Source organism: Volvox carteri (assembly GCF_000143455.1).
Source record: "Volvox carteri f. nagariensis unplaced genomic scaffold VOLCAscaffold_4, whole genome shotgun sequence".
In the NCBI taxonomy this organism is placed as follows: Eukaryota; Viridiplantae; Chlorophyta; class Chlorophyceae; order Chlamydomonadales; family Volvocaceae; genus Volvox; species Volvox carteri.
Genome location: NW_003307547.1, coordinates 1560112 through 1573281, shown reverse-complemented (window position 1 = coordinate 1573281; position 13170 = coordinate 1560112). Strand labels below are relative to the sequence as shown.

Sequence of the window (13170 nt, the reverse complement as noted above, 5' to 3'; positions counted from 1 at the left end):
ACCCCCCAACCTCCGCTGCACTCGCTGTGGTAAAGAGGTACAGCCACGTAGAGGTGCCGCCGCGTCCGCCGCCCAACGACACACTACCTTACACCCCACCATCACCACCCGGAACAAGACGTGTGCAGCAACGAACCGATCGACACGCGGCGGGCGGGCGGGCAACTCTCATCCACACATCCACATCTCCCCGCATGAAAAGTCACGTACATCACACCCAACCAACAACGTCGACCGGAAGGACTGATGGACTCAATCCGCACTCGCAAAACTCTTCCGCCCTCCCGTACACTGCCGGCCAAGGTCACGGAAATGTTCATTGCAACCTTCCCCCGCAACACTAAGGCCGCCTTGACAGCGAAATCACCTACAGCAGCATCTCTGCAGCATCTTGCTTCGCCTCCGCAGCCTTCTCATTGTTCTCCCGCTGCCTTGCCTTCGACGCCTCCGCAGCCTTATCGGCCCTGGCAGCTTCCTCACCGGTTCCGTTCCCTGTACGGCCCGCAGGCGCCTGGCCAAAGCTGCCGTTGGTACCGTTGGTACCGTTGCTGTACGAACGTCCGCCTGAGCTGCTGCGGGTGCCAGCGGCTTGTGCAGCGGCGCGCATAGCCCGGATGCGGGCCAGGGTCTCCGCCGCTCGGTCGGCCGCAGCCGCCGACGTCGCCTTGAGCTGCTGGATGCTCTCCTTCTTCGGCAGGGCCGAACCCGACGACGTCGACATCGCGGTCAGCGACGGCGACGGCGGCGGTGACGGCGGCGGCGACAGCGCCTGAGATTGTTCGGCCGCTGCCGCTGCTACTACCTGGCTCAGCTGCTGTAGCTCTCGTTGCCGTTGTTGCTCCTCCCCATGCTGCTGCTCGGCAAGCTGGCCCTGCAAAGCCGCCTCCAACGCCGCGGCCAACGCCGCCCCTGCTTGAGCCTGCTCGGCCGCCTCCGCCTCTGCCTCCTCAATCACCCCCTCCCGCCGCCGAGCGCCCTCCTCCACTCCTTCAAACACCTCCTCTTGCCGCCCCCGTGGCTGCTGCTGCTGCTGCTGCTGCCGCAGTTGCTGTTGTGTCACGATTTGTTGTGGCGCCGCTGCGCCTGGTTTCCCGTCATCGGCCAGGGTCACCTCACCTGGGTGTCCTAACCCGCGTCCTTCATCACGTCCTTGATAACCCCCCTGCTGCTGCTTCAGCTGCAGCTGTTGAGGTTGGGAGTGCTGCTGTAGCTGCTCCCCTTGCTGCGACGGCGGCGGCGCCTGCTGGGTTGCAGCTGTGGCTGCCTTGCCGCCGTCTCCACTTCTGCCGCCGCCGCCAGCTAAGCCCCTGAACACCCGCGAAAACCAGCCCACAGGACCGCCACCGCCACCACCATCACCGCCTCCATTAGATTGGGGTGTCGCAGCAGATGTGGTAGTCGACGAAGGTACAGCTGCGGGCTGACCCTTGCCGCTGCCGCCGCCGCTTCCTTCCTGTCCCTCCGCCTCCGCCTCCGCCGCCTCCATCGCCTCCGTCGCGGTCGCGGTGTTCAGAACAGCTGGCGGCTGAAGCTGCGGCCGCTCTGCAGCCATCTGTCCAACCACCTGCGGTCGCTGCAGCGCCATGTCGAGTTTCGACTTCGATCCGTCAGCACCGCCGTCAACCTGCTGTACGGCATCGCCCACCATCATTTCGGAATCGTCCGGATGTGCCTCACGCCACATCTTCAACAGCCGCTCGTACTCCTGATCCGCTGAAAGGGACACACTGACGCCGGTTGATGACCCGGAGCTCTGCCGCTGCCGCTGTGGCTCTAATAAGCCCTGCTGCGTCTCAAGTGGCGCCGCCGCCGCAGCGGCGGACATCCCCCGGCCTCCTTCCGAGCCCTCCTCCTCCCCCTGCTGCTGCTCTTGCATCTGCTGTAGTTGCTGCTGCTGCTCTTTCTCCTCTAGCAGCTGCTGCCGCCAGCCCCGCATGGCGTCGCGTCGGCGAGTATTCTGTCCAGGTGAAACAGCATCCGCCGGCACGCCGGAAGACGCCGCCGCCGCGGCGGCGGGGCCGCCTCCACCACCCTGCAGCTCGTCAATCTGTGCTTGAAGCTGCGCCAACGCCGCGTCAACATTTGCCAAGTCGGCCAAGTCGTCATCTTTGGGCTGCGGCGCTTGCGCCGCCGCGGCTTCGCCGCCGCGGTTGCGTGTCGGTGGCGGTGACTTCGGCGGCAGCGACGGCGCTCGCGCCGCACTGGAAGCCTCCTGTTCGCGCTGCTCCGCCTCCTCAACCCCAGCCCAAGGGTTCACCCCTAGCATCGCGCCCGGGCTGGCCCTCATACCTGAGAACCCACGAGGCCGTGACGTCGGCGGTGACGTCGGCGGAGGCGGAACGGGCCCCGGCATACCTGCGGCTGCCGCCGCTGGGTCATATCCGCCGTAAGAGCCATCGTACGCGTCGTACGGCGGCCGCGGGCCCCAGCGCCTCGCCGCATCCCAACCCCAGTAACCGCCGCCAGGCGCGCCGTAGTAATAATAGTACGGATCCTGCGGCGGTGCAGGCGCTGGCGGCGGCGCAGCCTCGTCGGTGTCTGCGACCGGCTCGTCCCATGCGGGGCCCCGGTACGATGGCGGGAGCGGTGGACCGTACGGAATGCCGTACCTGTCGTATTCAGCGTATGGCTCCCGCCACCAAGGCGGCGGCGGAGGCCCGTAATAGGATCCCGGGGGCGGGAAGACCTCGTAGTCCACGGCTGAATCACTGTACGGCAGCGGTACGGCAGCGCTGGGTGCGCCGCCTGGGCCGGGGCTGGGGTTTGCTGGCCAGGGACCCCGGCCGCCCTGGGCGGGTACCGTACCGGGTCTCGGCCAGCGGCCGGCGGCCGCTGTAGGGGCGGCGGCGGCACCAGGTGGCGACGGCGGCCGCTGTGGACCTGGCCATCGGCGGCCGCCAGCGCTTCCACCCCGCGGCGGCGGCGGCGGCCCGCCGTATGGGTACTCCGCCGCCGCTTCATACGCTCCATAAGCGGCCCCACGCGGCGCCGACTCAACCTGATTATTCAGCGGCCCCACCGCGGCGGCGGGACCAGCGCCGCCAGCGCCGGGCGAAGGGGGCCTTGCGGCACGCACTGCAGCGGCGGCGGCCGCCACGGCGTCAACGTCGACGGCTCGATTTGCTGGCGAGGAAACGGTTCGTACAACCGCCACGCCCGCCAGGCCGCCGGCGGCTAGCAGAGCTGCTTTCTCCAAAACCCAAGTGAGCGACGACGACGACGATGATCCGCCATCTGAGCGGTGAGGGCGCGGGTAAAGCAAAGAGAGTGAGCACGATCCCCATTACGATCGTATTTACAAATCATCGCCACGCCATCATCGCCACGTCATCCCTGCCACGCCACGCCATCATCCCCATCCTTATCGTCAGCCGTACATCAGTCAGGTAGGACAACCGACCCCATCCGCAGCTTTCACTCAACACCACACGCGCCTCCTCCCTCACTACGGCACCGCATAAATACATACATACATACATACCCCTGCCAACGCAAACCCACATCGACCCCGACGGGGCGCTCACCACCGGGGGCTGGCACCGCCGCCGCCACTGACTCCTCATCCTCCGCCGCCGCTTCTGGAACCGGCACCGCCCTGCTACCCCCCCGGCCGCCGCTTCGAGCGGACGTTGAAGTGGCGGCAGGAGAGCTTCCCCGGCTCTCTGTCCCTGCAGCAGTCCCTGAGGCCCTGGACTCCACCACCACCGATGGCGGCGGCGGCGGCGCTGCTGCTGCGGCGGCAGCAGCGTCATCGGTGTTTTGCTTCCTCCCGAACAGGCCTAGGAAGCCGCCGCCGCCGCCGCCGGCACTGCTTTTGGCGGCTCGAGCCGCAGCTGTGACCGAGTCGACAGCGGTATCGGACGCGGGGAAGGTGGTGCCGGTAGCGATTGGGTATAGCTCTATCCCTGGTGCGCTAAGTACGCCGCCCCGTAGCTTCGATGCGTCCCCACTGCGAGGCTCCGCTACCGCCGCTGCTGCTGCTGCGGGCCCTGAGGGCCAGGTGGGGTGGGGTGGGGTGACCCAGATGACAGAGAGAGAAAGAGAGAGAGAGAGAGAGAACATGGAGATAAGGGAAGGGGAAGAATTTTCCTGCTGTGTGTGTGTGTGCGGGGGGTTCGCGCAGATGCGGGGTAAACAGTTTTCACAAAAGAAGGTGCAGTCAGCAACATAGTCTGTTTGCGTTGCTGCAGGTTGTGTGTTACTGCAGGAAGAAGAGTTGTGGGTGCTATATGGGTAGATAGATATGGAGGCAATGGTTTGACGAGAGTGGTGAGATGTCTGGGTTTAGGACCCGGCGCATGTGCTGGACGCGCTCGCCTGTCTGGTCTGATCTATGGCGCGTAAGCGCGCTCTAGGGTAGCGCGAGAGTGATGGCGCGCTTTTTCGATTAAGCTGTTATGGGAGCCTGGGCTGCATGTCGGTTGTATTCCTGATGATGCTGAGCTCGAGGGGGCGCTGTGCTCTACTGTTAACGGTAATCGAACCTGATAGCCCCACCTTCAGCGCTGATAGCAGCCCTGGGGGCGAAACCCAAATAAGAAACATTTACTGGTGAGGAAGACTCGACCTGCATTATGAAACACCAATTTGCGGGGATCGGATAAACATGGAACTGGTATGCAAGCTTAGTTACATAACTCCCACGCATCATGGCTAATACATAGTGCTGGTAAGACGTTAAAGCAATCAGCTTTTGTGTATTATTATTGCAGACACTAAAAGCACTTCACGCACCAAGAAAGCGATGGCAGAGGCTGCCATCAGAGACTCCAGCCGATGCTCCGCAGCTCGTAAAATGCATCGCTTGCGATCGTAATGTAAGGATAAGGCATAATTCCTATTTTTGCAAAGGGCCGGCAGTTGGGCATTTTGCCCAAGGCCGTCCGGAGCAAGCTTGGCGGAACGAAGCATTCCCTGACAACGGCCTCTACATACAAAGAGAGGCCTTAAGCCTAAAGCCTAAACCGTGTAGACAGCCGATGCTAACATGCTAACCCCAATTGCCAGCGGCCCTGCTGTCGCAACGCCGTTCACAAGGAAGCCGTTAAGCCCCTCAGGACAACAATTGTTAAAAAGTTAGATAAATAAATGCATAAATGCCATGTTGATACCATAGAGACGTGCAACACTCGTCCTATGCCCTGCCGTGACCGCTCGATCCCATCGTACTGATGGCAAATCCCGCTGCCGTCCACATTTCAATGTTGTCACCTGATGGCAACATTTCGCTATGGATTTCTTGAAAGTCCAAGATTTTGTGCTTAACGTGACACGTTAGGTACTACGAAGCACCGATGCCTAGTACATAGAGGAAGAAACTTGGAGGTAGCGACAACAGCCTGTTGACTACTCGCCGAAATGGTGGAATTGTGCATTTGATGTTTGAAACATTTGCGGAGAATATCGGTTTTGGCGGGATGAAGTCTTTAACATACCGAAGGGTGTTTCATGTGATTCCTAGCGGATTGAAACACAGACTGTAGGAAAGGCACAGAATTTGAAGTTTTACCTGTAGATGACACCCTTGACCTTCGCTTGGTCTACCTTGGAGTGTCGAGTGGCAAACACTGTGCTTCGGGGCTTTGTTGAAGACGCAACCCTAACAGTGCCCCCTACTCCGCTTGATTTCCGAATTCCAAAAGTAACTGCGAAATAGTCTCTGCTGGCGTGCGTGCCATGCCCCGCGAGCTCGTCACCATCCAAGTGGGCCAATGCGGCAATCAAGTCGGCTGCCGATTCTGGGAACTCGCCTTAAGAGAACACGCGGCCTACAACACAAAGGGAGTTTACGACGAGGCTTTAAGCAGGTGAAACCGAAACGATGGCCCAGTTCACCAGAACCAACTTTGCACTGCTTACCCCCAATCCTCTGCCAACCCCCCTGGGACAAAAGCTTGAAATCCCCTGCCCTGCCCTACCTCCCCTCCACTTGATCCTGACCCACTTCCATCTCCACACAGGCCCCTCAGCTGCCGCCCCTCCCTCCCTGGCCCCTGCTCTCTGCCTGCATACCTGGCTCCCCGCCTCTCCCCCTCCCGCGCAGCTTCTTTCGTAATGTGGACACGCGCGTTGAGCCCCCCAGGTTGGGTGACGGGGGAAATACCACACGGGCAAGGCAGGAGGGTTTCGAACTGGTGGCGGGAGCGGGGAAGCGGGGGTACAGGAGGGGGGGAGAAATGGAGGCAAGCGCGAACGGGGTAGGGGGGGGGCGGGGGAACTGTTATTCGGCAGAAGGGGGCTCCGGATGCCGGTATTGCATTGTATTTGCCGACCCCACCATCACCTGCCGTGGTCGTACGTACTTTCTCGTCCAGCCGTACACCACAGACACCATGTGGAACATACTCCCTGCATCTCTCGTTGTCCTTTCCGCCTTGACCTTGGATACATCCCCCGCCTGCACACATACATACATACGTACGTACGTACGTACCTACATACTTGGCATTCATATTTACATTGTACAGGAATCTGCCGGTTGGAGACGGTCGGGGACCTATTCGCACGCTCAAGGTCAGGTCAGGTCTGGGTGGTGGGGGGGGGGGGCCCACAGCTCCGGCTAGCTGAGGGGGGCGTTGAGGGAGGGGGCGAGAAATCACATGATGGTGGTGATGATGATGATCATAATGATGGTGGTGGTAGTGATAATGATGATAGTGATGATGACGACGACGGTGATGATGACGGCGACGGTGGTGATGACGACGGTGGTGATGATGATGATGATGATGATGATGATGATGACGATGATGACGATGGTGATGTTAGCGGAAGGAACGGATCAGCGGTGGGGTCGACTGACGTCCCCAATAGCGCCATAGCGACATGCAACAATAGCGCCAAACTGACTGGCGGGTGTAGCCGGCTGCCTCCGCCGGGGGGCCCCCGGGCCCCACACACACATACACACACAGCGGAGGCCTCCTTGGTGTGCATACGACACCAGCTCTCTCCCCCTCCTCCTTCGTCATCTTTTGAATTCCACTACGAGCTCCGAAACAAAGGTGACCCAAATCAATATAAACCGATTTAATAGCCCTCGAGCTGAGCTGGACTGGCTGAGCTGAACTGACTGACCCACGGGTCGATTCTGCTGGCACTGCTGGTCCACCCCCTTAGGCTCGTTCCGTGATTGTGGACATGGAGTGCGGCGTTATCAATGAAATGCTCAAGGTGGGCGGTGATGGTGGTGGTGGTGGTGGGATGTGTGTGTGTGAGGGGTGTGTGAGGGGTGTGTGTGTGTGTGTGTGTGTGTGTGTGTAGTTCTCTTTCCAATATCGAAGAGCAACGACAAAAGATCACCACCTCTTCTGATTCTCCTGCACGTTTTTTTTATAAGAAACATGACATGAAGAAAATTGGAAGTTTCGCCGTTGTTGCTGTTCTTGGCATAACCTGGTTTGTACTTGCACATATATTTGAAGACAGTTTCTATACGCCTCCTCGCCACCTCTTTTTCCTCCACCTTTACTTCCTGTTCACGTAAATCGTACCCCTGGAACTTCCGTACCTGTTGGAAATGTCGTACCCACATTCCGCGCTTCACATCTTTTCCCACTCGCCCCCTTTCCTCCTTTCTTCTTTCCCCTCGCTTTTGGGCTGGGTTGGAATGGGATGTCGTACTGGCGGTTACATCCGGTGGTGGTTATCACCAACCGACCATAGGGCCCGTTGGGTGAGGTGTTAGACACCAGGCAGTTGGTGTCCGATGTGAGCGGTGCGGGCAACAACTGGGCGCACGGACATCACATGTACGGCCCGCAGTACCACGACGCGATCCTGGACAAAATCCGGCTGACGACGGAGGACTGCGACTCGCTGCAGGTGAGAGAGAGAGTGTGTGTGTATGCGATCAGATCTTCCCTCCCCCCCCCACACTCTACCCGGGGGTCTCCCAACCCGTCTCAAGCCAATCGCTACCCTTTCGCATATGCTCCACACTCCCCCCTCCGCTATCTCCCATCTCTCTCCTCCCCCTCTCCCCTCCCTCTCTCCCCTCCCCTTCTCACACCTTACCTCCCCCCCTCACCCCCTCCCGCTCCGTTCCAGAGCTTCATGTTGCTGCACTCATTGGGGGGAGGTACAGGCAGTGGAGTGGGTACGTACATCGTACAGATGCTGGCGGTGAGTCAGAAAACATGGCCTCTGAGTGACCCGCCGGTGGGTCGGTGGGTCGCTCGGGAAGTGAAGCGAACTGGTTGACCTGGTGTGGGGATGTCTCCCCCAGCCCCGTTGGGCTCGTGAAGGGCAGTTTGGTACTCGGAGGCGTGTCGGCAGTTGACTCCCCCTTCGTGGCTTTTAGTGCTCCGCAACGCCTCTCCCCGCCCGACACTAACACGCCAGTCTTCCCGCCGCCTCCCTCTTGCAATGGAATCCGTGCTTTTTGCATCGCATCCTCCTCTCCCCGTCAAAACCCTCCGGCCCCCCGCCCTTCCCCGCCCTCCACGCCCTTCCCCCCGCGGGGGTTGGGGGGAAATGCTGCAGGACGAGTTTCCCAATGTGTTTCGTTTCACGGGCAGCGTGTTTCCCTCGGAGGAGGATGACGTGGTCACATCGCCGTACAACGCCCTGCTGGCTCTAGGGCAGTTGGTGGAGCACGCGGACTGTGTATTGCCAATAGAGAACCAGAGTTTGATTGAGATTGTGAACCGTACGGAGGCGGCAAGGGAGAAGGCGGCAGGTGGGTGGGTGGGGTGACGTGTGTGTGTGTGTGTTTGGCGGAGGGGGAAGTTGGGGTTTTGGGGTTTCGTTGCGCGTCAGGAAGGCTCCATTGTGATGTGCTGTGATGGAAAGGACGCGCAGAGATTGGGAGAGATCAATAAGTGAAGCTGGAGGAGAGTGGTAGTGGTAGTGGTAGTGGTGGTCTTTCGTTTTGAATGTTCTCGTTTTTTCTCTTTTTTTTATTACAAGCTTCTTGAGCTTGTACGGCCCAGACGAGCCAAGAGGCTCATGAGCCGCCGAGCTGGAAACAATAACTGAAAAGGATAAAAAAAGAAATGTTCTGATTGCTTTTCTGATTCTTTAACATCTTCGTGTGCTGGTGTGTAACGGTATCTGTTAGTTATCTGTTATGTTTTTGTGATAATACCTGATTGATTAAAAAAGGAGACCCAAATCGCACCTACTGTCGTACACGGTACGATACCGAGCGGGGCTGTATATCAGCGCGTCATGCGTCATGCATCATGCGGTGCTGGTGCTGCTGCTGTAGCCGTTACGAAATGTGTAAATGTGTATGATATCATATTGCCACGCAACCCCCCGCTCCCGCCTCTACTTAGGACACGACATGCCTTCTTTTTGTGTTTTTTCCCCTCCCGCTGTTTCCCCCTGTTTCCCCCCTTCCCCCCCGGCCCGCGCAGGGGGCAGTGGTGCAGGAGGCGGCAGCGGTGGCGGCGGCAACCGGAAGCCCTTCGACTCGATGAACAGCGTGGCCGCGAGTCTGTTGCTGCACATGACGGCGAGTGTACGATTCGAAGGGCCTCTGAATGTGGATCTGAACGACATCACGATGAACCTGGTGCCGTACCCGCGGATGCACTTTTTGCTGTCGGCCATGTCCCCCCTGGAGCCCCCCCCTCGGGAGAAAGACGTGGGCCGCCAGGTGTTGGCGTTACAACCCAGGACGTTGGATCAGGTGTGCGGGCGGGGGGAGGGGGGCTGCCGGTCTCAGCTGCCGGCAGCTTCTCATGCCATCTCACGATGTTTTATGCCACACTATGCCATCCCATCGCATAAATATTCAGTGCACATACATACATACATACTCCCGACCCGTGCGCTGTGTTTCGGCTTCGGCCCCCGGCTCTCGCGGCCCACAGTGTAATCTAAGTCATACATGCATGCATACATACATGCATGCATACATGCATACATACATATATGCATACATGCATACATACATACACACGCAGGTATTCGGGGAGGTGTTCAGTCGGGAGCACCAGCTCATCCGCGCCGACCCCCGCAACGCCACCTACCTGGCATGTGGCCTCATCGCCCGGGGGCCCGCGGCCACCATATCCGACATCAACCGCAACGTGGCTCGACTGCGGCCACAACTGAGGATGGTCCATTGGAACAGCGAGGTGAATGGTGGGGGGGGGCGGGCTGGGGCGGGGGACGAGTCCAGCAGAAGGTAGTTTACCTCGTCCGCCAGTCTGTTTGGAAGCCACCGGAAACATCAGGCATACGATTCGCTTGCAAATTTGGAGAACCATTGGATTTGAGGGTGGTGGTACAGATGATGGTGGTGGTGGTGGCGGAGGGGGCGGACGGTGGCCTTCAGCAGAGGGTGCGGGTCTGTCCCTCCCTCCGTTAACGATTGGCTCTCGGTGCTACCCACATGCAAAGGAGCGGACGGGTGAGGGTGGGATGGAGCGGGAGTGTTTGTGTGGTCACGGAGGGGGGGGGAGGCGGCGAGGGTTTTTCAATCGGAAGGGGGAGGGGAGGAGGGAGGAGGGGGAAAAGACGAACCACGAGCGAGTGAAGGTGATGCCAAGGAAAGATGCGGCGGATGTAAAGAAAGGGGGGGGGGTAACGGGGGGGCCCCGCCCTAGGAAAGGGTAGAGCCAAGCACCCTCTCTCCCTCTCCCCCCGCCCAAAAGTCACTCTTCGCAACAGCGCTTCCTCCCCTTGCTTCCCTCGCTTCTGTTTCCCCTGCAGTCAGTCCCCTAACACCATTTCTAAGATTAGCATCCTCACTCCACCCCTTTTCATCCCCGCTTCCTCCACCACAACCACTACCACCTGTACCACAACCACCACAGGGGTTCAAGCTGGGTATCTGCAGCACACCCCCTGTGGGCAGTCCCTTCGGGTTGCTGTGTCTAGCCAACAACACCGCCATCGCCTCCACCTTCACAACCATGCGGGAACGATTCGATAAACTGTACCGCCGCAGGTACGATACGAGTACGGAAATGTACCTCACTCGGGCTGTACCTCAAATCACCTCCCATAAATGCGCAGAGAAAACATGTTCCAACTGGCTGCTAGCACCGATTATGATCCTCGCCTCGCCTGAAGGATAATGTTCGAATTACACGATTGAAAATGTTTTCAGCTTTTGGCTGACATTTTCTTAGCCGTAATACTTTTTACGAGACATGCTCAACCCCTATTCTTTGCTCAACCCCCCCGGCCTTGGGTTTGTAGTAGGAGCACCACCGCATGTCTGTCTGTCCATAAAATGACGCTCGGCAGCTCATCATCATCTGCTCACCCGCGGGCCACATGCACCGGGGGGAGATCCTGCCCCCAAATCCTTCTTTTACTCTCCACTACAGCTCTTCTCCTCCTTACCTTGACCGTGACACCAGCATCAAAATCAACATCAGCACCAGCACCAACGGATATTAACCCACAACTACCACCAACGGATATTAACGGATATTACCAACTACCAGCAACCAACCCAATGAGACAACTGACCATATTGTTGTACGATCACGTGCTGTTCCACCGAGACCTCAGGTTTTACACGCACCACTACGAGCAGTTTATGGAGCTGAGCGGCTTCGAGTCGGCCCTTGAAGTGGTGGGCGACCTCACCGGCCAGTACCTGCAGCTGGAGGGGGCCACGCGGCCGCCCGCCATCACCCGACTAAGACCCAGAGGACTGTCCTTCCTGCCGCTGTAGAGGTTGTGGATTGCGCTGTTACTAGCGGGTCACAGTCTAGAGGGTTACAGGTTACACATGTTCAGGTTGTGCCAATCGGCGCGTAGGGGGGCCCCCACGTCCACGTTAGGCCTCCAGAGCGTAACGCAACTCTCCAGAAGGTGTAACGCACACACACATACACACACGAACACACACACAAAAAAAAAAAACAGGCGCAGTGAAGTGGGTGGTGTTGCTTCGTACATTGCCGGTGTAACAGTTCCGGGTGTTTGGAGGCAGCGAGGAACACACAGCCACATCACGCATTGTGCGGTGCGTGGATAAAAAAGCAGCCTATTTTTTAAAAACTTTAAATGCTATCTACCTATAACGGCTTCTGCTCCAGGAAATTACCCCGGTGTGCTTCGGCCTCAAAAACGAGAATGATGATGGTGGTGGTGGTGGTAACTGACTCCACTGTGGTGTCGTAATTCATGGGATTCATTTCGTGTTTTCCTTCGTGTCAGGTTGCGCGTTTTACAACAGGAAAGGAGGAAAGGTAAGACCTCCGCAAGTCAGAGCTCACTTCTGGGGCAGCGAACCGGTGGGAAAACACACCACACGAGTGTATACACACATACACACACACTACGCACTGTGTAGTGGTGGCACCTGAGTAGATGGCTGTGCACTGATGCTCTGCTTACTCTCCCCGTCCGCATCCACATTGATGCGGGAGTCGTCTATCCCCCAACCTGTCTAGCGCGAGTTTTGGATGAGCGCAAATGAACACGAGGAGCTGTGTCACCCATTTTTGAATTTAAACTACGAGCGGGAGTCATGCCTATTGTTTCGAGAGGCGGCGCACAAAAGAAGAAGGCATTTGCAACTTTCAGCCATCTCGAAGTGTCGCTTGTCCCCAGCGGCCCATGCACATGTGATTGAGCTTTCCTCGAAAATGAGAGAGGCTCTTCCCCCCACAAAAGAAGGAAACAGACAAAGCTCAGGCAGACAGGCGCCAGTGGCAGTATGGGTACAAAAGCGTGAGTGACAGCAGCGGCGCGGCAGGGTCGTCGGAGTTGGCAAAAAGCCACCACCCAGCGCTAAAATACGCGCCTTGTCGTATCGTTTAATATCAACAACAACGACGTGGACAAACACAACAGCAATCGCGCACGTCGGCCACCAGCCGTGTTTCCCCATCTCCATTAATGGCTGTGAGGGGCCCCCGTTACAATATACAAGGAGAAAAACGACCGGTCCAATCTTTCCGGAGGGGTGGGAATGGTATTAGGTATAGCCGCGTTTTCGAGGCCTCCCTCCTCTCCCCCCTCCTCCTTCCCATCAATTTTAATGGGCTGTGTGTGTGTCTCCATAAAGCGGTCCGTAACCGAAATCGCCGTACGGTAGTACGGCAATACATCTTTTGATGATTTCCTCGAGCGATTAACACGTCCGTCCGTCCGCATGTACGTGTTGGAAATAGTCCAGTAGCAACGTAAACAGTAGATGGGCATCGTCAAGACACATCACATACATACATACAGTTGACACACACACACACATCA

General features: G+C 58.3%; 2 protein-coding genes across 2 annotated transcripts; one reads left to right on the top strand and one right to left on the bottom strand.

The window, feature by feature from the left end:
* Nucleotides 1–367: 367 nt before the first annotated feature.
* Nucleotides 368–4761, bottom strand: VOLCADRAFT_87084 (uncharacterized protein; the record flags this gene model as incomplete). The annotated part of the gene is made up of 6 exons (XM_002946728.1): nt 368–688; nt 803–1713; nt 2029–3234; nt 3525–3989; nt 4498–4567; nt 4735–4761. The coding sequence occupies 6 exons, from the start codon at nt 4759–4761 to the stop codon at nt 368–370; spliced, it is 3000 nt and encodes a 999-aa protein (XP_002946774.1).
* Nucleotides 4762–5676: 915 nt separating this feature from the next.
* tubE (epsilon tubulin) lies at nt 5677–11641 on the top strand (the record flags this gene model as incomplete). Its single annotated transcript, XM_002946911.1, has 11 exons — nt 5677–5807; nt 6044–6082; nt 6468–6513; nt 7120–7173; nt 7666–7824; nt 8050–8124; nt 8485–8680; nt 9363–9637; nt 9915–10088; nt 10770–10903; nt 11476–11641. The coding sequence occupies 11 exons, from the start codon at nt 5677–5679 to the stop codon at nt 11639–11641; spliced, it is 1449 nt and encodes a 482-aa protein (XP_002946957.1).
* Nucleotides 11642–13170: the final 1529 nt, after the last annotated feature.